This window comes from Plectropomus leopardus, chromosome 23, assembly GCF_026936395.1.
Source record: "Plectropomus leopardus strain MGB_pleo_1.0 chromosome 23, ASM2693639v1, whole genome shotgun sequence".
In the NCBI taxonomy this organism is placed as follows: Eukaryota; Metazoa; Chordata; class Actinopteri; order Perciformes; family Serranidae; genus Plectropomus; species Plectropomus leopardus.
Window position 1 is genome coordinate 16962818 of NC_142198.1, and position 20850 is coordinate 16983667.

The 20850-nt window shown below is 38.3% G+C and overlaps 1 protein-coding gene across 1 annotated transcript in view; it reads left to right on the top strand.

Moving 5' to 3' along the window:
• The window catches only part of pacs1b (phosphofurin acidic cluster sorting protein 1b), a 70573-nt gene that overhangs the window by 31867 nt on the left and 17856 nt on the right, over window positions 1-20850 (top strand). Inside the window, exons 2-7 of the mRNA XM_042512161.2 lie at window positions 8591-8678; window positions 10708-10797; window positions 12254-12379; window positions 16550-16694; window positions 16777-16868; window positions 18857-18934. Of these exons, the coding sequence (XP_042368095.2) occupies window positions 8591-8678; window positions 10708-10797; window positions 12254-12379; window positions 16550-16694; window positions 16777-16868; window positions 18857-18934 (619 nt within the window). The remainder of the gene's footprint in view (window positions 1-8590; window positions 8679-10707; window positions 10798-12253; window positions 12380-16549; window positions 16695-16776; window positions 16869-18856; window positions 18935-20850) is intronic.

The window sequence follows — 20850 nt, forward strand, 5'->3', positions numbered from 1 at the left end:
GAAAATGACTGACTGACTTTTCTTTCTTTTACTCTTTCTTGAAAGAATGACCTACCCCCTCTATAAAGAGTTAAAAGTATAGTAACGTATTCTGTCAGGTGGGAAATGTTATCAGAATCAACTACTACCCCCATAAATGTAGTGAAAAGTAGGTGAGACCCAGCAGGATGATTGGTTAAGTTTCACATTCAGTGCACTTGAAGTTCTGCTACTCCGCCTGTTCCAAGAGTACACTCTGCGCTCTGAGAGTGTGTTGCAATCAATAACCAAATGGTACATATATATATATATATATATATATATATATATATATATATATATATATATCTTCCAATAGCACTCCTTAAGAACGGTCCATTTCCAAAAGTAGAAAATGTATATATAGATATGTTAACCAACATGAGCCACCACAAATAAATGAGCCCTGCATTGTTCTATTGGCTTTTTTGTTTTTTTAATTGCGTACTTTCCTAATGCAGGACAAGGATGTTAAATGAAATGGGACACTCAAGAGTTATTGTAAGAATATTCTCAGACATTCTCATCATGTACTTCAAAAACATAAATGCAAAATTTGTGACGTCACTCGTATGTTTGTGAAGGGAGTTTTTGAAGCTGGTTTCCTTATCGCAGTCTTCCCAGGAGTTTAAAGGCAGAAAAAGTCCCAGTTTTGCCCAAGGGTTTTTCTTAGACACCTGCTAATACGGCAGACACACCCAATTAATACTGTACATGCCTTAAGTCCTTTTCACTGGAACTAAAGTTACAAGAAGCGAAACTAGCGTGTTGCAAGGACAAATGTGTCAACATGTTTTTTAAGAGAACTCACGTGTTATTTCTTGTATGTGTTTTTTCATATTTTGTGTCCAACAGCCATTAGAGGAACTGCAACTTGATGCACTTCCACATTGGCTTTAACGCTCACTTGTGGTGGCTGCGGCTCGGTCCAGACATTATCGATAGTGCAGTTAAAACGGTGGTGGTGGGGGGGGGGTCTGTTTGCATCTCTGTGTTTTATTGATCATGTGATGTCAAGCACGCTGTTGTTGCAAAGCTGCCCCTCTGATCTGATATTCTCCAGACCATGTGCTGTTTAACAAACAGCTGAAGCACATTACCCAACAAGGACAGACAGGGTTGCTACTTTCAGCTGTGAAAATGGAGCAGACGTTGCTCAAACAGCATCTGCTAATACTTTTTACAGTTTGTTTAATCCTGAGAAGGTGTCAGAAGGGTGGAGCCGGCATCAGGAAGTTTAAACAACCACAGGAAAGCTTTTCAAAGACAGTTTAGTACATGTTTGAGTAATCACTACTTTACACCTTAACTGAACACAAGCCTCTGAAGAAAATGTCCCACCCAGCTGGAGACAAACTGAACTCACAACTGCTTTTAAGTTTATAGTCCACGTCACAAAGTGGATATGCCCTTTTTTTTAAAATGTATACATTTTATACCTAAAGTATTGATTCAAACGGTTCAAAAAGTATGAAACATGAAAAACTAGGGCGATGAAACACAAATTTGAAAGTGTTAAGTCTGGAATGACTTGAATGTTTTAAATTCTACTTGGATCTCTGTCAGGTCTAAATATTTGAGAAAAATGAGAACCACACCTTTTATTTAAACATGATGCACACCAAGAGCCTGAAAAGCTCTGTGATCACAGGTGTGATTAACCGTCAAATTTTTTTAATCGAGTCAACAATTGGCAGATTAATTGATAATTAAAATATTTTAAAATAATATAATATAATATAATTTGCTGCTTTTCCTTCATGTAGTGTGATAATATGTGGAATATTTTGGGGTTTTGGACTGATCAAGAAATTATAATAATGTATTTTTGGACTCCTTATCGATGATAAATTGATCGACTGATAATGAAAATGACAGTTAGTTGTGGCCTATTGTTTTCCTGCTGAGATATTTATATATATGTTAAAAAAGTGAGCCATATATGACTCTCAAACTTTGTTTCTATATTACTTTATGCAATTAGTCGATCCAAAAGCGAGAGAAAGAAAGCTGCGAAAGGAGCAAACAGAACAGGTGCAGCTTCATAAAATCACATATTTACACCAACATACCAGACTTTTTGTGCTTCTATGGACAATTTTAGAACAAAAAACAGATTTGAGTGCAAGAAATTTAGATCCTATTTGGAATTAATCAAAATTTTGGCTTAGCTAGACTGCCTTAAAGACAACCTGTTTTGTTGCATTTCCCATTATGCATTGCAGCCTATCATTATATCCCAGCTGTTGCTGTGTAGCAGCAGGTTTGTTATCATTTGTGCAGGAAATACAATGCTGTGCTCCCATTTTTTCCTTCTTTTCTGTACAAAAAAGTCCTTATTGTTGTTATCTCGTCGCTGTACTGCCCCTTGCCATCCTGCCCCGGTGTGTTTTTCTTTGAATGCCCCTTTGCTCTTGTCTGGTCTTGTGCAGATTGATAATAACGTGTTGTGACTGTCGAGGTGTAGTGACAGGCTGTCGAGGAGACGGGCCAGAGAAGTGAGAACTGGACTGGAGAGGAAGCGTTTGTGGCAGGCGGACTGTTGTGACCTTTACAATGTGATTCCCCTCGTCAGCTGAAGCGACAAGTGCTGTAACCGTGTGGCGGCCGAGACTGGAGCTGTTTTTTCTTTAATACATTTGGCTGATTGTCTCTTCCAGAGGGATTTTTTTTACAGTAGTTAAGAGTTCAGGGGTCACCGCAGAGGGATAAGTGTCAGAAAATTAATAAAAATAGCAGCTAAGGAGCATGGATGTGTATTATTTCTATTTCATTTTTCTATATATCACTCATGAATGGTTTTTCATTGTGCAGCTAAAAGCGCTTCTGTTGTCGGATGTGTTGAGAAGATGTACAACTAAAATCTGATGCTTTAATGGAAGGCTTGTGTTTCAGCAGAGTACCACGGTAGTAAAGCAGAAGTCCCACTGGTGCCTGCATCCATTTACTGAGCAACAATGAAGTACAGCTTGGCTATTTACTGTACATTTATCTCAAGGGGAATTTTGAATTTGTTGTATCCTGCAGGTTGTAATCCACTGAGCAGTTGATGAAGAGTTTTGTGCGACAGTACAGGCCTGCAAAATTCTGAGAGGATTTAAGGTGCAAACTTTACAGGAAAATTATTTGTGGAACAAAAAAACTATATTTCTATTTAATTTGCTCAGGGTGTATTTAGCATGTCATATGCAAATTCATTCATTCATTATTTATAACTTGGGAAATCAATTGAGGGAGACCCTCCTTTTCAGTGATGCCACACATGAACAAAGACATTAAAAACAATCAATAAGCAATCAACAAGCAAACGAATAACAGAATAGAGATAAAAGATGCACTGTGAGAGAATGACATTTTTCCTAGTTCAGGTCTGATTTGGGAAAAGTGGAACAACAAGCTGTTCTGCGACCAAGATTATGTGAGTTTAGAGCTAAAAGGGATGAAATAAAGGGAGGAAACATCTGTTTCAAAGCTTTATAGATGAATAAAAACCAATGCTGATCCCACCTCACAGCAAAGTATAGATAAAAACAAACCTTTTACCAGATCATTGGCACACGTACAGTATTTGTAAATCCTTATAAAAGAAATGGGAAAAAAAAATGCAATGAGTTGATGACGGCTTTCTGGGCTTTTCCAGAAACTTACCAGACATTGACCGGCCCCTGCAGCCCTCCGCAGATCACCTCACACTGTCAATTTTGCGTAGATTTCTAACATTTCTCCAGTCCTGATTCTGTGTAGAGTTCATGATTAATGAGCACTATCAGTATGACATCTTGTTCGAGTTTTGATTAATAACGGTCAAGGAGTTTTAAGACCCTCCAGAAGCTATAACCCACAGCGTTGATGTCGGACGATGAAGGCCCCAGCGGTGTCATAAACACTTACTCGTCTCGTCAGCTCTGTGATTGATCATAGTCTGGGAGGAAAACGCTACCGAGCAGGTGCAGACCAGCGATGTCCTTCTGATGCGCGACAACTGCCAAGATTGACATCATACCAAACGTCCTTTCAGACGTCCCTGAAAGATGTGTATCACTTAAAGAGATCTGTGTCATCCGGACGGACAGAATCTGTGATCTGACAGAAAATTGATAGTCACCTTTTGTTTTGATGATTGATTAATGTTTGAGTATTTTTTCAAGCAAAAAAACAGGGTTTGTACAGTCATCAAAAGAAAACTGGAAAATAATTTGCAAATAGCCACTCTCAGGCCTGGGAAAGTTTTGGAAAACTAAATATACCCTGAAAGATTTGGAGAAATCATGGAATTGCAGTGATAATTTCAGTTTCTGGCTGTGATACTTGGTGTCATTTTTGGTGATTAAAAAAAAACAAACATGCCTTAAAAACCTGTGGGCCCGCTGGTTTGTAAGGCATGTTTTCTTTAAAAACAAAATTGCCAAAAAATTTGTCTTTTGATATTGACAAAAAAAAATTAAAAAGAAAAATGGCCATTTTTTTCTTAATCGCCAAAAAACATTAAAAAGAGAAAACAAACCTCCCAAACCTTACATTTTAAAAGAAAAAGGAGCCTTTTTTTCTTCTTTAAAAATTAGAACAAAAATCTTGAGGGGGAAAAAAAGGCCATTTATTTTTCCTTTAAAAATCTCCCAAAAATTTTAAAGAAAAAAAAAGGCCATAAATCAAATAAAGATCCGATAAGGAGTGGTCATTTCAGAGAATTTATGGTCTTTAAAAATTTGTTTTAAAGTCATGAAAGTGATGGAAATTTATTGGTAAAAATGTGTATGAACCCTGATAATATTTCTGAAATAAAAAATAAGATAAGATAAAATAAAATAATAAATAAACACAGCAAACTTTTATTTTTTTAAGTCATTTTTCAAGCAAAAAAGCCAAACAATATTTTGTTTCAGCCTCTGAATTGTGTGAGATGGGTATTTATTTTGAAGTGCATCAGCGCAAAAGCCACAATTACCAGTTCACCTCTGACTCAACCAGCACTGCATTCTCTCCATCTTCCAGTCTAACTGTCCCACCTCTTCTGCTCCATCCATTTTCTCCCCTCGCCTCCCTAATGGCTTACCTCAGGTGCTTCAATCCCATCCCAAATCGACCCCTGGCACCCATCCTCTCCACCTTTATTCACTCCACTCACATCCAGCAGGTGTAAGCAGACGCTGCACTCTGCTGCCCTTTCTATCCAAAGAGAGAAATTGATTTGTTTTTATTCATAGGTTTAGCCTCTCCTGCACACTTTGATCTTGTTCAGAAAGCCTCGGGACCGAGCAGGGAGGCTCTGGGTGTTTTGTCGCCGAGTGTTACTGCAGTTGCGTCAGCAGTCGGGCCACTTGTGCGTGTTTGAGTGTCGGGATGGGAGCGCTGTAAGAAAGATGAAAGGCAGTAAAGTGGGGTGGATTTGGAGGAAGGCTCAGGTGAGATGAGAGAGTTTGAGGGGGGAGAGGTGCTCTTTTCCACTCTGTCTGCCTTTAATCTCTACAGCTGAAATACAAGTTTCGTGTTTGTGTATCAGTACTTCTTTCTTTCCACTCCGGCCTGCCTGGACTATTGATCTTCTCTGTGCAGGGCTTGGCTGATTGGTTTCTTATTGATTGTGTTGATTGCTTTTCTCTATTGTTTTCAGTCATGAAAACCACATGAAATTGATTATTATGTGAATGTGAGATATAAAAAGCAGGGGTTAGTAACTTTGCCTTGCTGAATAAATGCAATGTTGACTCATAAATCAGCTCATAGCGTTTGCTTCCGAAATTTGTGATTCTAAGAAATATAAATACAGAAATAAAAAATATAATAGATAATATAATGAAAGAAATATGTAATCACAAAATACAGTGAAAAAATGTAACTCAGTAAAATTGCTTTTGGTTCTGGGAAATTGGGACGAGCAATTTTTTTGTATTTTTTTTAAAAGCACTTTATAGACTAAAATATTCTTAAAATAATTGCCAGATTTTTCGATAATGAAAATAATCGTTACTTGCAGCCCTTTTCAATATTTAATAGATTTTTTTTCTTTAAAAAATCATTTCATATTATTAGGAATGCCCTAATTTTTGGGCCTATGATTTTTATTGTTTTTATTTTTTTGGCAGATATATCAGTTTTCCTTCTCTGTAACTGCTACTCAAAGGCATCTGCAGTTAACGGTCTTACTGTGTGTTATCACACAGTTTTAGAATCATAATAACAAAATCATTAAATAAGTATTACACTTTTTTTCTCACCTTCCTTGAATAGAAAGAATCTCGTCTTCTTTCTTTCTTTCATTTTTTTGATGCATTTGCGATGTCAGACAGTTCATCTCTTTGTGTCAGCCTCTTTCATCCTCAGATCTCGATTCTCTCTCTTGATACGTCCCTCAATTTTCCCGTCTCTTTTTTCCTTCATTGTCTGACTGCTTGCTTGTTTTTTCCCCCTTCTCTGTATTCATCGCTTTTTGTGTTTGTCATTTTCCTCTATCTCCTTGCTCTGTCTCTTTCTTCTCTTTTCTCTGTCTGGTCCTTTGTCAGCCTGTCTGTCTTTTCCTTTTCTCCTGTGCGTCATTCTTTCAGATAATATGCTATCTCTATCTCTGTGTTTTTCCTTTGTTTTTCTCTGAATCCCTCTCGGCGGCCCCTGCAGGTTTATTTTAGTGGTTTATGTTCTGTCTCTAAAGCCCTGAAGGTGAATTATTGAACAGACTGACCCCTGGCTTCACAGCTGCTGTTTGTGTGTCTTTTCTCCAATTCCATTTCAGTTCTTTTGAGTGCTTTTTGTATGTGTTTCCAAGTTTTTGAACAAATTGCTTTCCGCGTGTGTAAATTGTGCATTTGAAGTATGTGAAATGGGAGGAGACTTGTAGCTGAGGTGCAAATTGAAATTACGCAAGCTCTTCTTTCGAAGACATCCAGCATGATTTCTTCAGTGTTTGGGTGCACTTACATAAGTGTTAACTTCACTTTGGAAAAAGGACATTTTTACAAAAATAGCAAAACATTTTCCATCTCTTCAGAGGCATAATTGAATCTTTTTATAACAGCTTGTCATCAGAAAAAAAAAACACAAAGCTGCACTAAAAACCTCTTTAAGTGTCCCCTTTTATTTGATTTTTGCTTTATTTGATGCTCCACTGGAGAGTCAGAAAGCAAAGATGAAGCAGAATTGGGATGACATTGCTGCTCCTTTACTTTTTGGCTTTCATGCTTTTACATTGTTTTCACACAGGTGCAAAAAAAGATTCAGAAAGTTTTGTATTTGCAAGCAATTTGTCTGGTGTTTTGTTGCATAACAATAAAAATGTTGCAAAAGCAAAGAGCCATGATACAAAATGTGACAAATCCACAATAGAAAATGTGATAGAAAAAAGACAGAAATAAGAAAAAAAAAGCTTTGTTCACCCACCATCAATCAAAAATAATCGAATTAAAAGTTTGGAAGCGTTTCCTTTTGACAGCTTCTCATTCGTTTTGCACTTTCCACACAGAATAAATGTTCATCAAAACTCAAGAGACATAATATTAAAAAAATATATTAAATGTGAAAAAATCTAAGAAATTAGTAAAAAATATCTCTGTTAAGATGCAGTAACTCTTAAGCAAAGCTTTGTTCATGCACCGTCAATCAAAAACAAACCCCAAAAAATAAAAAGAAAAAAATGTTTTGAGAGCTTGTCATCAATTCAAGCATCATTTTGCAAATGTTTGTTTCTGTTGTGTTTGAATTAAAATGTCCTGGGAAGCTTTTCCCGACCTTTTGACAGCTTCTCATCCATTTTGCACTTTCCACACAGAATAAATGTTCATCAGAGGGAATAGTATGAATGGGGAAATAAAAAGCTCAAAAATCTGAGTAGGTGTTGATTTCTAGCGAATGCCATAAGCTTGTTAGAGGGTGAGTTTGGTATTTTTCAACTTGGACCCTGTTTTTCTGTGTTTTTGTGTCTCCCAAACCCACCGGACTTGGAAATTATTATGATAATGAAGTCTTTTGATTAAGGTTTTAGTATAGTTCTTATGATAAATATTAATTCTAATATTTTATGGAACATTATTTATTCAAATACTGCTTTTAGTATAGTTACAATGCACTTTAATGCACTTTATTAATGCACTTTACTCTGTGCACTTTATATTGTATCCACAATAGCACTTTATTGTATAATTGTATAATACAGTTCGGTGGAATTAGTGTTGTCGAATTTGGGGCTGTTTCTGGTTATACAAAAAGGATCTTACTTTTTAGTACAGGTATAGCTCTGTAGGAATCCTTTTCATAAAGTTGTCACACATGTATAATAATAATTCGAGCCTGTCAGTGGCAAAAACAAGCACTTTTAGTGGACAGAAATTGACAGTTAGAACAGGCCCAGAGTTGTTACATTGCAGCCCGTTTCGCTCAACACTGGACCATTTTCAAAAATTGTTTACATTAGTCACTTGGACACAAAAACATGGGAAAATAGGGTCCAGGCTGAAAAATGCCAAACCTACCCTTTAACTGTCAACTTATTAGCCAAACCTGACAGATATGGAATCAATTTATGAAAACTGTGTGAAGCAGCATGATGTCGTCTAATCCAAATCTCCTTGTGTTTTGTCTGCAGGCTGTTCAACCTGACTCTGAAGAAGCTGATCATGCTGAAGGAGCTGGATAAAGACCTCACCTCCGTGGTCATCGCAGTCAAGCTGCAGGTACGAGAATCCTCCGCAGTCTGACAAGGAAATGGGCAAAACAGCAGCAGCAGTTTCATTTAAAAAGCCATACTTCTGCACATGAAAACATAATCCAATAAAATGTGAAATTATGCCATGAAACAGAGGGATAATGTGGGTTAAAATGAAAGAAGCTTTAACGTTGCATTAGATTTGCACATCCAAATCCCAGTGAACCTACAAATGGAAATAAAAGTAAGTCATTATCATGACTGCAGCAACAAAAAAAGCCGCCAGAAAAAGCATAAAAAAACATAAATGGAAATAACAGTAAGTCATTCTAATCATTGAAGCAACAAAAAAGCACCTGAATAAGTATCAAAGTTTAAAAAATAACACAATTTAGGTCTGTGTCAGTGATTGTAGTGTCTGATTAAACATTCCTGGAAATAAATAAAGCCTCATCAGTGACTTAGTCAGCAGTTTTTTTCAAGCTCAGCTTTAATTAAGCACTTTCTACAGCTTCAATCAGCAAAATTGTATTTTAGGACTTAAACAATTTGCCTTTTTTAAAGTGAGACAAACCAGAGGAGCAATAGATGTTGAAATGCTGCTGAATAAACCACAAAATGAGCTTTTTTTTCTCTTTTTTTTAAGTTTCTGTTTTTGTAGGAGTCGTTCATTGTTTTCCGCTGAGTCAGGTTATTGGATCTGGACACGCTTCCTGCTCTCCAAATACTCCTGCAACTCCTCCACAGTTCAGAGTTGTGTGCTCTTTATAGCTTCTTTCTTATACTTGAGAGGATCAGCACTGACAATATGATGAAATACTGAAAAGCATTTTACTTTCAATTTAAAAAAAAAAAACAAAAGCAACAATTGCAACAAAAAAATGTGAAAGTCCCATATGTCAACATAAATTGAATAGTTTGCCTACAAATATTTAGTCAAAACTTAACAAAAAGTATCTCCTATTTGTTTTGTAAACAACATCAGCAACTCAGATTCTGTATAAAATATAAATAGTACAAAAAAACAAAATAAACCACAAATTACACATGTAAACAGCTGCCAAATGCCTTAAAATATACCTAAAATGTATCTTTTGAAGTAGCAACTTTGCTTTTAGCTATGCTTGTCATTGCTGTGCATAAGTCAAAATATTGCCCTTATCACGATATGGTTTTTCTTATCATATTAAAACTTGTATCTGTATTACTGTGAACAAAATGATATGGCACACCCCTGCTGTGGTTACATGTATGTAAATAACCAGTTTATAAGGCTTATCCTGGTTATCATCACATTCGGGATATGTTTTTTTACATGAGCACAGAGAAATCAAGTTACTGATATTCCATGTATACACTCCAGTTTCTTTTGAGTTACAGCACATTTGAGTTTCTCATAAACAGAATATGGTGTTTATGCTCAAAAACTTCAATTGGATATTCGAAAAAACCTGATCATAAACTGGTTATTCATGTCCATGCACTCAGTGTTTACTTCCAGCCATATTTGGTGTATTTCTTTTTATTTCTTCACCTCTCCCGCTCTGTTGAACTTTTCCTGCACTCCACGTCATCTCCATCTTGTCCATAATTGAAGAAAAACAACACATTCCTTGTAGTTTTTGACACAGTGCAGTTTAAGATCCTTTAAATTCCTCTTTAATGCTGTGGCTCTGCTCCCAGTTTCTGCTCTTTGGCTTGTTTTTCACTCTTTGCCATCCCTATCTTGTTTTCTATCTAAGTAAACCAATAAATTAGATATTGCTTTCTGGCAAATATTTCACTCTTTAATACTTTTTTCCACACTGCTGCTGCCATTTGTTCAATCTTCCCTCCCGGCTCCCTCGTATCAGTCAGTCTTCACCTCCCTCTGTCTCGACCTCCTTTTCCTCCCACGCTTCTCTCTGCTGCATGTGGTTGATGAGGGTTCGTTCTTTCAACTCTGCTGGAGTTAGCCGGGGCATGCTAACAATAATCTCCCCATCTTTCCCCTGCTCTCATGACATCCTCTCTTTTGTCTTTTCTCTCTGTCTCTTCTCCTTCTGTCGCCTACTCAGGGCTCCAAGCGAATCCTGCGCTCCAACGAGATCCTGCTGTCCTCAGCGGGACTGACAGAGACCGACCTGCAGCTCACCTTCTCCCTGCAGGTAAAGACCAAAGTTCAGGGAGGTCAGGGGCCCGTCAGTCAGACACTAACAAAAACTTTGTTCTCATGTTTTTTTTATCCAACAGACACTGATAAAAATAACTCTAAAAGTAGAAATGTCACAACAGATAAATGCTGTAAAGTTAACGGTTTTGATGTTGAGCTGGGAGAGAAGATAACATTGGATGTGGAATTATTCTCTGTGATCAGTAAGGGTAATTTTAGAAGATCTTAGAAATTTCATTTCATTTTATTTTATTTTATTTTATTTTTAAAGTCAAATATTCTGCACAAAATAGATGTGATCAAAAAAAATGCCAGTTTGATCACCAATCTTTTCTGGAAAAAGAGAAATTAAATTCATAAGCAAATTTTGAGCAAAAGTCAAATAATAATGAAGGTGTTTGATGATTGCAGTTAAAATGTATTAATTAAAAAGTGCATAGAAAGTGTCAGCATGGTGGGAACTTTCCCTTTGTAAAACCTCAGGAAGGTTTTTATTTATTCATTTTTTTATTTAAATTTTCGCTTAGCTTTATGAAATAAGTTGCTGGGAACTTGCTGTATATGATGTTGGAAATTTCAGTTTTGATTTAACATTTTAACAACCAGTTTTTTGTTGGAGTTTGTCATATTCCAACCTCTAAATTATGACAGAAAGATTGAGATTTTTATTGTAAATGCATATCAGTTATTGGTCTCAATAGCTACAAATAAGTAGTATCAACCCTGAAAAAACAATATCAGTCGACTCCTAAAAAGCATGAAAGGTCCCCTTTAATTTTCCTAATTTGTGCAAGGCTTTCTGGTCTGTTATAAACAGTGTCAATCCAAAACTGAAAAATGTTTTCTTGGAGATGCTACTGTGCATGTAATAAACATCAGACCCCGACATGCATCAACACCAGTGCAGCGTTTTACATTCAGTACTTCTGTGCATTCAGGCCGAGCAAGGTAAATGTAATTCCCAGCAGGGTTTCTTCTGCTCTAAATCATCCCTTCCAATTTCCATGTTTCTAAATGCTGCTAAAAGGTCAGGGAGTTTCTCTCTCTGGATCTTAGCGAGTGCAGCGAGCCAGACATTATACATTATACATTTAACTCTCCGCAGCAGCAGCACTGCGGAGAGGAAGCCTATTAAAACCGAGCAGCCGAGTGATTTCATGGCTTTGAACATTGTTACAGGAGTCGGTTTTGTTCCATTTATAGTGCAGCCGGTGAGATCCTTAATGAAGGGTTATGTCATATTAAGGATGTGACTAAGTGGTTCGACACTTCAGGACGCCGGAGACAGGTCGGCGGGTGTGACTGCCTTATGCAACGACTGCACTGATTATCAGGACCCGGGAAACAAATGTCAGTGCTTTATCAGTTTGCATCTGAACCCGTCTAGCAAGTCACCCACCTGTCTGCTGTTCTGTGGGTGTGTGAGCTCATGTGTGTATTTGTGCCCGCAGTACCCACACTTCCTGAAGAGGGACGCCAACAAGCTTCAGATCATGCTGCAGCGGCGAAAGCGGTACAAGAACCGGACCATCCTGGGCTACAAGACTCTGGCACTGGGACTCATCAACATGGCCGAGGTATCACAAAAAGCAACGTAACACTAAAATCCAGCATGAAAATTTAATAGAATAAGTATTAATTGAAACTCTCAGGGTTTCATGCCTTACAGAAGTGAATTTGTGATGTGCAGTGTTTTACTTTTTCTCCCATTCCTGTCTCATTTGATCATGTTTCAGTTGGTATCAAACTTTTTCGAGAATCCTTCAAAGCTCTATTCTCTAAAAAAGAGAGAAAGAAAAGGCACCAATAGCACTGATTTTTTTTTTGTTTTTTTCAGTTGAAAAAGAGAAAGTTGTTCTTACTAAAAGGTGAGAGACTTTATCTTGTAGCTGCATTTTTATTAGGGCTTATTCATTTAATAATTTTATGTTTCCGAAACCTAGAAATTCATTGTTATTTATTGTGCTAAAACAGGTATAGTGAAGTAATTTCTTTTTTTTCTTTTTTGGTAACTTTTTTCAACTTTTTTTTTCAACCGCCTGAACATACATTAACAGAATCCACATTCAGGATAATATGTAGACATTTCAAGTGTGAAATGAAAATTAACAAATAAAATGGAAAATAATGAAATAACACGCTGAATGCAGGTCAGAGTCGGTGTGGACTGAAAACTGCTTTTACCATGGCAACATTAGTAGCACTACTAATCCGACTGCGTGACAAAATAGGTTGTTTTCCGCCACATAACAAAGTTCTCCCGGTGTGCAACATGAAAGAAAAGTGACGACCGACTCTTTCAAAAATCGGTCATCCTAAGTGCCTGACTGTAAATCAGATTAATTGTCCTCGTTTCAAGAGGATCCGATTTACCATAAAATGTGATGAACTGCGTCTTCTTGTAGGTACAGTATACATTTGAAAATGGGTTTAAATAATCAGCTTTTATACAATAAATCCTGTGTTTTCATTTAGTAAATGCCTGAACAAAAATAGAATCGAAACGCCGTAATTTTTCACACTGTTGCAGGACAGGTGGAGGAAAGGCTCCTCTTGACAGCTGCTTGTCACATTTTTGTGTGTTTTCAGCTCCTCCACAGCAGCAGATGGAGGTTAAGCTGCATTTTTGAAAGCTGTGAGTTGTTGAGTCAGCGCAGTCTCATCCTCTTCTGCAACATAAGCGTCCCAGCTGATCTGAGCTGTTGACCCAACAAACCACCGGCCACAGGCTCATTTCCCTGAACATGCAACGCCTGCCTTCTGCTGCACTCCAATCTCCGTTTAGCTTCGTTTCACTTTCGTCACAAAGTGATTTCTAACCTAATATCAACCAGAATATAAACCATCCTTCCATAACTGTCTTTTATCATTCGGAAACTTTTATACATAGCGGTGCCTTTCAAAACTCCCCGAGCCCTCACCTTCATTTAACCTTCACCCAAACTCAATTCAAGCAAGTGCACTTTAAAATCCAACTCAGATTTCCTGATCTTTGGCCCGGCGTTCTCTTCTCAGCCGCCATAAATGTCGCCGTAAATCAAACTCCCAATTAAATTTTAGCCTCTTCTGCCAAAAGCTCCTCGCTATTCTCCGTCGCTCACAATATGAAACCTTTATAAAAAGGCGTGTGATTTATGGTGTGTGTCTGTACATGTGTGTGCGTGTGTGTGTGTGTGTGTTTGTGTGTGTGTGTGTGTGTGTGTGTGTGTGCACATGTGGATGGTCCTTGGACTTTATGAATGTCTGGTGGCTTTCGCAGTGAAGTCAGGATTATTTACAGGATAAAACACCTTGAATAAACTGGCCCGTCATAAAAGAGACAGAAAAGGACATAAATAAAGACTCAATGAAGAAGTAGGTTTTGTCTCCGGGATGTTTAGTTGGCTAAGTGTTTTGTCAAGAGCAAATTAAACCAAATACAACAGTAGAATGAGCTGAAAGAGCGCATAAATAAAGAAATTGTTCTTTTGAACTACACCTCAGCTTAAAAAGACTCTTTTAATCTAAAACAGTGTGTTGCTCCAGTCTTTCGTGGTGCCTGCTGGCTATCTGAGGTTGCCTCAGATGCCTGCATGTAAAATAAAGTCAAATTTTATTCATGAAGCTCTTTCAGCAGACTGGTTGCGCTTTGCAGAGGGCAAAGGACACAAATGCAGAGTTGTACGCATGATAGGTTCAAACTCATTTCCTTCACGGGCACAGTAAAAATCTGAACTCTGCCCACCGCTCTGTGTGTGTCAGAAAAATAATATGCTGTAGGGGACACACTCCACTTTTCAGTTCAAACAGTCCCATCAGAAGTCACAAAGAAATGTCAGTTTGATGGTGCTGCTGTAATACGACATGTAGTTTCCACTGACCCAGCAGGTATTGAGAGGATGAACTGTTGAACCTGCTTGAAAAAATCAAAAATGCTTTGCCTACAAACTTTATCTCTAAGGTTATTCAAAATAAAAACATTGCAAAATCACAGCCACAAGTGATAGTCACAGAAAGATTTCATGTTGAATTTACTCTTATTTCCCAGGATTTTCTTGAATCGCTTGCTTTAAAACATCATCATGTTTTCCTGCAACACTCTAAATTTTAGCTTGATTTATATTTTGGTGTTGAGGCTGCACAATTAAGTGAAATATTATTAATATCACAATATCACTGAGTGCAATTCCAAAATCACAGTGATGATTTGTTATAACATACCAATATAAATGAAGCACCCCAGAGATGCCCCAGCCTTCAAATCATATTCCAGATGTGAGGAAACATTGGCACAGCTAAGCTTACATCATCATCAAAAAAAAATTATCATTCCTGATAATTTTTTTTTCTTTTTTCGTGCAGCCTGCACTGCGCTAGGCAGGGTTTCCCACACATTTATTTATTTGCTGATGATGAAAAGACCTGCAACCACAAATAGATTTTCAAATTTTTTGGAGCTGGACTGTTCATTGGGAGCGCTATGGGAATATATATACTGTTTGGTTATTTATAGCACCACACTGTCACAGTGCAGGGTGTACTGTTGTCACAGATGGAGCAGTAAAATGTGACAGTGCGCACCTGCCTGCATTGCAGCCTTTTTCACCGCTCCCAGCTGCAGCTCTTTCGCACAGTATAGCCCAGTTTCTTTAATTGTTTCAATTAGTCATTTACACACAAAACAGGGACCATGTTGAAAAATGCAAAAACATGCAAGGTTTTTTTTATTAAACTAGCATCTGCACAACTTAATTTTAGCTGCCAGCAGAAGCACAAAAAGCTGTGCAGTAATGGAAAGTGGAAAGAGTGTTATTGAAACGCTGTAATTGCGGGATCTGCTTGATGAAAGTATGTTTTTAGAAAGAATTCACTGCAGGTTGTTGAGCAAAGTGCCTTACATTAGTCAGCGCAGCAGTTTAACTCTGTGGGCTCCTTTTAATGGGTTTTAAAAAGCAGCGGCAGAGTTTGAGAAGATGAACCTGCAGCCAGTTTAGTTCTTTTGGGGGAAAATTGACAAATGCACCAATGTTTCTCACTGAATATGTATTTTGCATTTTTGTGATTTTTTTTTTTTTTGCCTTGTAAGATTTACATAATTGTCTGATTGGAAAATAGTTAAAATAAGCAGCTGGGAGACGCTTCAGAGAGCTATGGCTGCATTCGAAGCATCTGATGCAGGTTAGCTGAACCTCTGCCAAGTGAGTAGATGTACAGCAGCAACGCCGTTCTTTAATGTGTGGCTCTGGCTGTCTCCATAATAAGCTGCTCAGACTTCATTAACTCTCCGAGTGTGACCAGACTGCTGAGAGAGGCTGGATGTCACTCACTTAGATGCACAAACACACACACACACACAAACACACAGAGGAGACGTGATGCTGCTTTTTGCCGCACGGAGAAATGAGCTTTTTTTATGCCTCACATGTTTTCTGTGTTGTCATTGGTGACAGCTTCTGATTTTGTTAATCCCTCACTGCTATTTTTGTTTATCTTCTCCAGCCTCCTGTTTTCTCCTCGCTCCATTATCATCTTCCTCCTAACATCTGCTTCACGTCTGTCCTTCTTCTCTCACCATCTAACCCGTCTCAGTATTTCTTTCATGTCAGTCTCTGTTGTCTGTCTCTTCCTCTGATGGTATTTAAATCATGACCTGTGTTTGTCCCCATCAAAGCATCATGGGAAGAACACAGCATCATCTCTTGTGCTTTTTGTAGAAGCTGAAGGCTGTCTTCATTCAGTGCAACTTTGTCTTTTTCTTCCTTGTCCAGGTGATGCAGCACCCAAGCGAGGGCGCTCAGGTCCTGGGGCTCCACAGCCAGCTGAAAGACGCCTCGGTGCCCGTCGCGGAGATCAGAGTCTACTCCCTGTCCAGCCAGCCCATCGACCACGAGGGACCCAAAGCAAAGATGTCTGGTAAGCACATCAACCCACCACATGTCTCTCTCTGTCTGTCTATGTTTGTCCTCCTCTCCTTAAATGTCCTCTGTCTCTTCAGATCGCTCTCCAGACATCGACAACTACTCCGAAGAGGAGGAAGAGAGCTACTCCTCGGAACAGGAAGGCAGCGATGACCCCATTCATGGACAGGTGTGTTTGAATAAGTGTAAACAAAGATGTCACTTTTGTCCATAATGCGTCCTGTGATGCACAGTTTAAGAAAGAGAGAGAGGGTGATGGTGCTTGGGGTTTCCGATAGTATAAAAACATATAACATCAGGTTTAATACCCACACTTTCCACAAATTTCCATATTTATTAACATCCACATATTCCAGCATGTAACAAGGACAAGTATTTTGGCCGTGTATGTCCACTCTGATCAGAACAGTTCTGGGTCAGCAGTAAATTATAACTCAACTCATCAATGTTTTTGTTCGTGCTGTTGGTCTGGGCTGGTATTTTCACCGCATACGTGTGAAATAAGTTAATAACATTGAAAAAAAATCTCCCTTGAACCAGTAAAGCTGCGTTCATTTGAAGTGATGAGGGTCTCCATTTTTAGCCACTCCACTGCCACCTCAATCTGTTCGTGCCACAGAGGTTGAATGACGAGGGGATGAGTTCACAAACAGACAGAAAGCTTGTGTTTTTTTTTTGTTTTTTTTTTACTGTGTCACCTTTTCTGTCTCTCGGCTTATGAGAGAGAGCGGGGGGGCGACGGTGCTTGGGGTTTGCGAGGGGAATCGGCGCCCATCGGTGCGAGGAGATTGGAGGAGAGCTTGAAAGGAGCAAACAGACAGCGGAGAGAGATAAGAAGGGAGCAACAAGGATTTGGAGGCTGGATTGAAAAGGCTGAAAGGAAGAATGGAAGGAAGCTGAGAGGAGGAAGAGGAGGTGATGGTACAGGGGCGAGGGGAAGCCACTGCAGGACTGGAGCAGTGAGACGTGAAAGAATAAAGGAGAAAAAAGCAAATTGGTCACGACTGGTTTCTAATTAGGTTTTTTTTTTGGTAGTTCTGGCCATAATAACATTATAGTCATCAACTTAATTGCTGAAATCTGGAACCATGGCAACATTGCTAAAAAGAAGTTAGACTGCTAAAGAAGCATGAGGTCAGGCACACACACACACGTTAGTCAAACAAATTTAAACACACACAGTTTTCTTACTGGCATTTTAGGCATTCGGTTTTGGTTTAACTTCCACTTCAACTTTAGTTAATTTAAAGGTCACATCACCCGGAGAGTCTCTGTACGCTTAACATTTATACAAACACACTCACACAAACATACACAGCTGATGTGAATATGACAACAATGTTGAGGTTAATTATTTTTTAAAAAATTAAATGAAGAGAGATCATAGCAGTAACAGGTTTGGTGTATTCATCAAGAAGGTCATCAGTGCATAAATGGGCAGCGAGCTGGCTGGGACTTTAACATAAAGTGGGTCAGATAATCTGAATAAACAGTCGGCTCAATCATCTGACTGCTTGTGTTTTTTGCCCTGTTTGATTTTGTTGTTGCCGTGTCACCTTGATCCCAGACCTCGGCAGTACAATGTTATCATAACTGATAGAAACAACGACCCGAATCAAGTTAAAAGATAAGGCTTTTTTTGTTATTAACAAATCTAACAAAAAAGATCAACACTAACTGTACCTTAGTCTTAGTCTTACTTCCCTGACCTGTCCGTTTGGCTCAAAAACATTTACTGTATACAGTAATATGTAGTAATTTCTCAAAACAGCTGGGCACTGAAGATTTTATCGAACATTAATCCATCAAGAGTAAATTTGTTGGGGATTATTTTAAGTTTGGATTAATAAACTACATTTGCACTAGTGCTTATCTTGCAGCACCCCGACAGCGGACTGTTTGTTAAATGGATTACTATAAAAAAAAAAACAGTGCCCATGTCACCAAGTGCAATAAAGGACGCTCACAGACTTTGCTTGGTATTTGGATCAGTTTTTTCTTGTTTTTGTTGTTTTAACAGGATTTGTTGACCTTGAGAAAAATGTAGAATATTTGCCAGCTTTATCCTTTAAAACCCAAGTTGTAATTAAACTCTCCTATTTCTCCGCACTTTTTTCTCTCCCTTCTTTTCCTTATTTCTCTACCCTCTTTTTTTAGTATCTATATGACGAAGAAGAGGAAGTGAGGAAGAAGAAGCCGAGGCGCAAGCTCCCTTCCAATGCCGCCATCACCAGAGTAAGAAAAACACCTCATCCTCCCTCCCTCCTGCTGTTTCTCTGGTTTCCTGTCTCTACCTGCTTGTTTTGTCTGTGGAGCAATTTGCGACAAACCTGCTTCGTGAAAAAGCCCTTTCAAATAAATTTGATTCGACTGGACTCCCTCTTCCTCCCCCTCTGCCTCTTGCCTCACCTCATTCAACCTCTCTGCCTTATCTGCTCCTCTCTCCCTCTCTCCCGCTCTCCTCTCTCCCTCTGCTTGTTAGTTTTTCTATAAATCCATATTTTCCCTCCCATTTTTGATACGTGTAATTCAGGCCAATTTTCAGGGGAGGAAAACACTGAGTCACCACAAGCTCCCGCAATAACATTTACTGCTTCCTGGGATGCATGGACACGCGCGCACACACACACACACATACATACATGCACAAACACTCAAACACTCAGCAGGAACACAGATTAACTCACAAAATTGTCGGCAACACAAAAAAATGACAATGGACCTGCAATTTAACTGAAGAAAAGCAGTGTGTGTGTGTGTGTGTGTGTGTGTGTGTGTGTGTGTGTGTGTGTGTGTGTGTGTGTGTGTGTGTGTGTGTGTGTGTGTGGCAGCAGGAGATTGTCTCAGCAGGTTATTAATGAAGCACTCATGTGGAGGTCTCAGTGAGATTGTCCCCAACACCACCACCTGTGGACAATACAAATACACTTATACATGTACACACACGGACACACAGGCACACACATACACACATACACACAAAATAACCATAATTTCAGCACAGCTTGAGCTGAAGGACACACGCATGTTGAACATAAGCACACACTCAAAATTCATTACAACAGTCCCTCTGCCCTGCACTGTACACACACACACACACACACACAGATTCATTTACATCCCCCGAGTACAGCATGAAGTCGACCCTCGACTTCCAAAATTCAACAGCTCTCTACAGCCGCTTAAACATCCACTTATGTTGCTGATGAAAACTTTGCTCAAAAGCCAATTTTCACCCAAAACACTCAGATTTTTGAGTGTTACTGTTTCAACTTGTGAGTTTCCACGCATCCAAATATCGTTGGGTTTCCTCATATAAGAAGATGCTTTTCATCACAGTTTGCAAATATGTTAAATAAACATAAAGCTTTGAAATTACATGAGCTATAGTCACATAATTACTTAGTCTTTTCATTAAGTTTTTATTTGTTTTAATTACATAAATTGTACTTTTTTTGGTACTTTTTACATAAGAATTATTTTCTTACATTATCATTTATTATGATTATTATTAAAAATAGATTAAAAATTAGATTTTAAAAGAATAAAACAACTGAGACTGTAGTTTTATTTAATTAAATTTTTTAATCATTGAATATACATGAGACTCATGTATATTCAGGAGCTCATATCTTTTCAGTTTTCTCTTTACCTTTTTTAAATGAAGAATGTGTCAGTTTTTATTATTTTATTCTTAAAAATTTCCCAACTTTTTCCCCCCTGTCAACAAGTGATGAAAAATCAGTTATTGCTGTGTTTTAAAAAAGTCTGAAAAGTGTGGGCCAAAAATAATTCAAGCAGCTGAAGATCCACTGCCTTTTATAGAACAATACAGTCTCGCCAGCCGTCATATTTTCCAGTCTTGTTCAAACTTCAAAAGCACATTTGAAGAAAACCCAGAGCTGCTGATTCACTATTAATAAACTCTACATGCACTCTACCTTCCTTTCAAAATATCTCGGCTTGTTCAATAAATAAACAGCCCTTTGTTGTTATTCAGAAAAACATCTGCCATGAGAGGCGTCGACTTGACAACCTCAATAAACCCACAGATTCCAGTTTAATAACACGTGACGCGACAGAGAGAAATATCTGCACAGATAACACGCTTGCTTTACGTGACATTCAGAAATATGTCCTGCTGGTGTTTC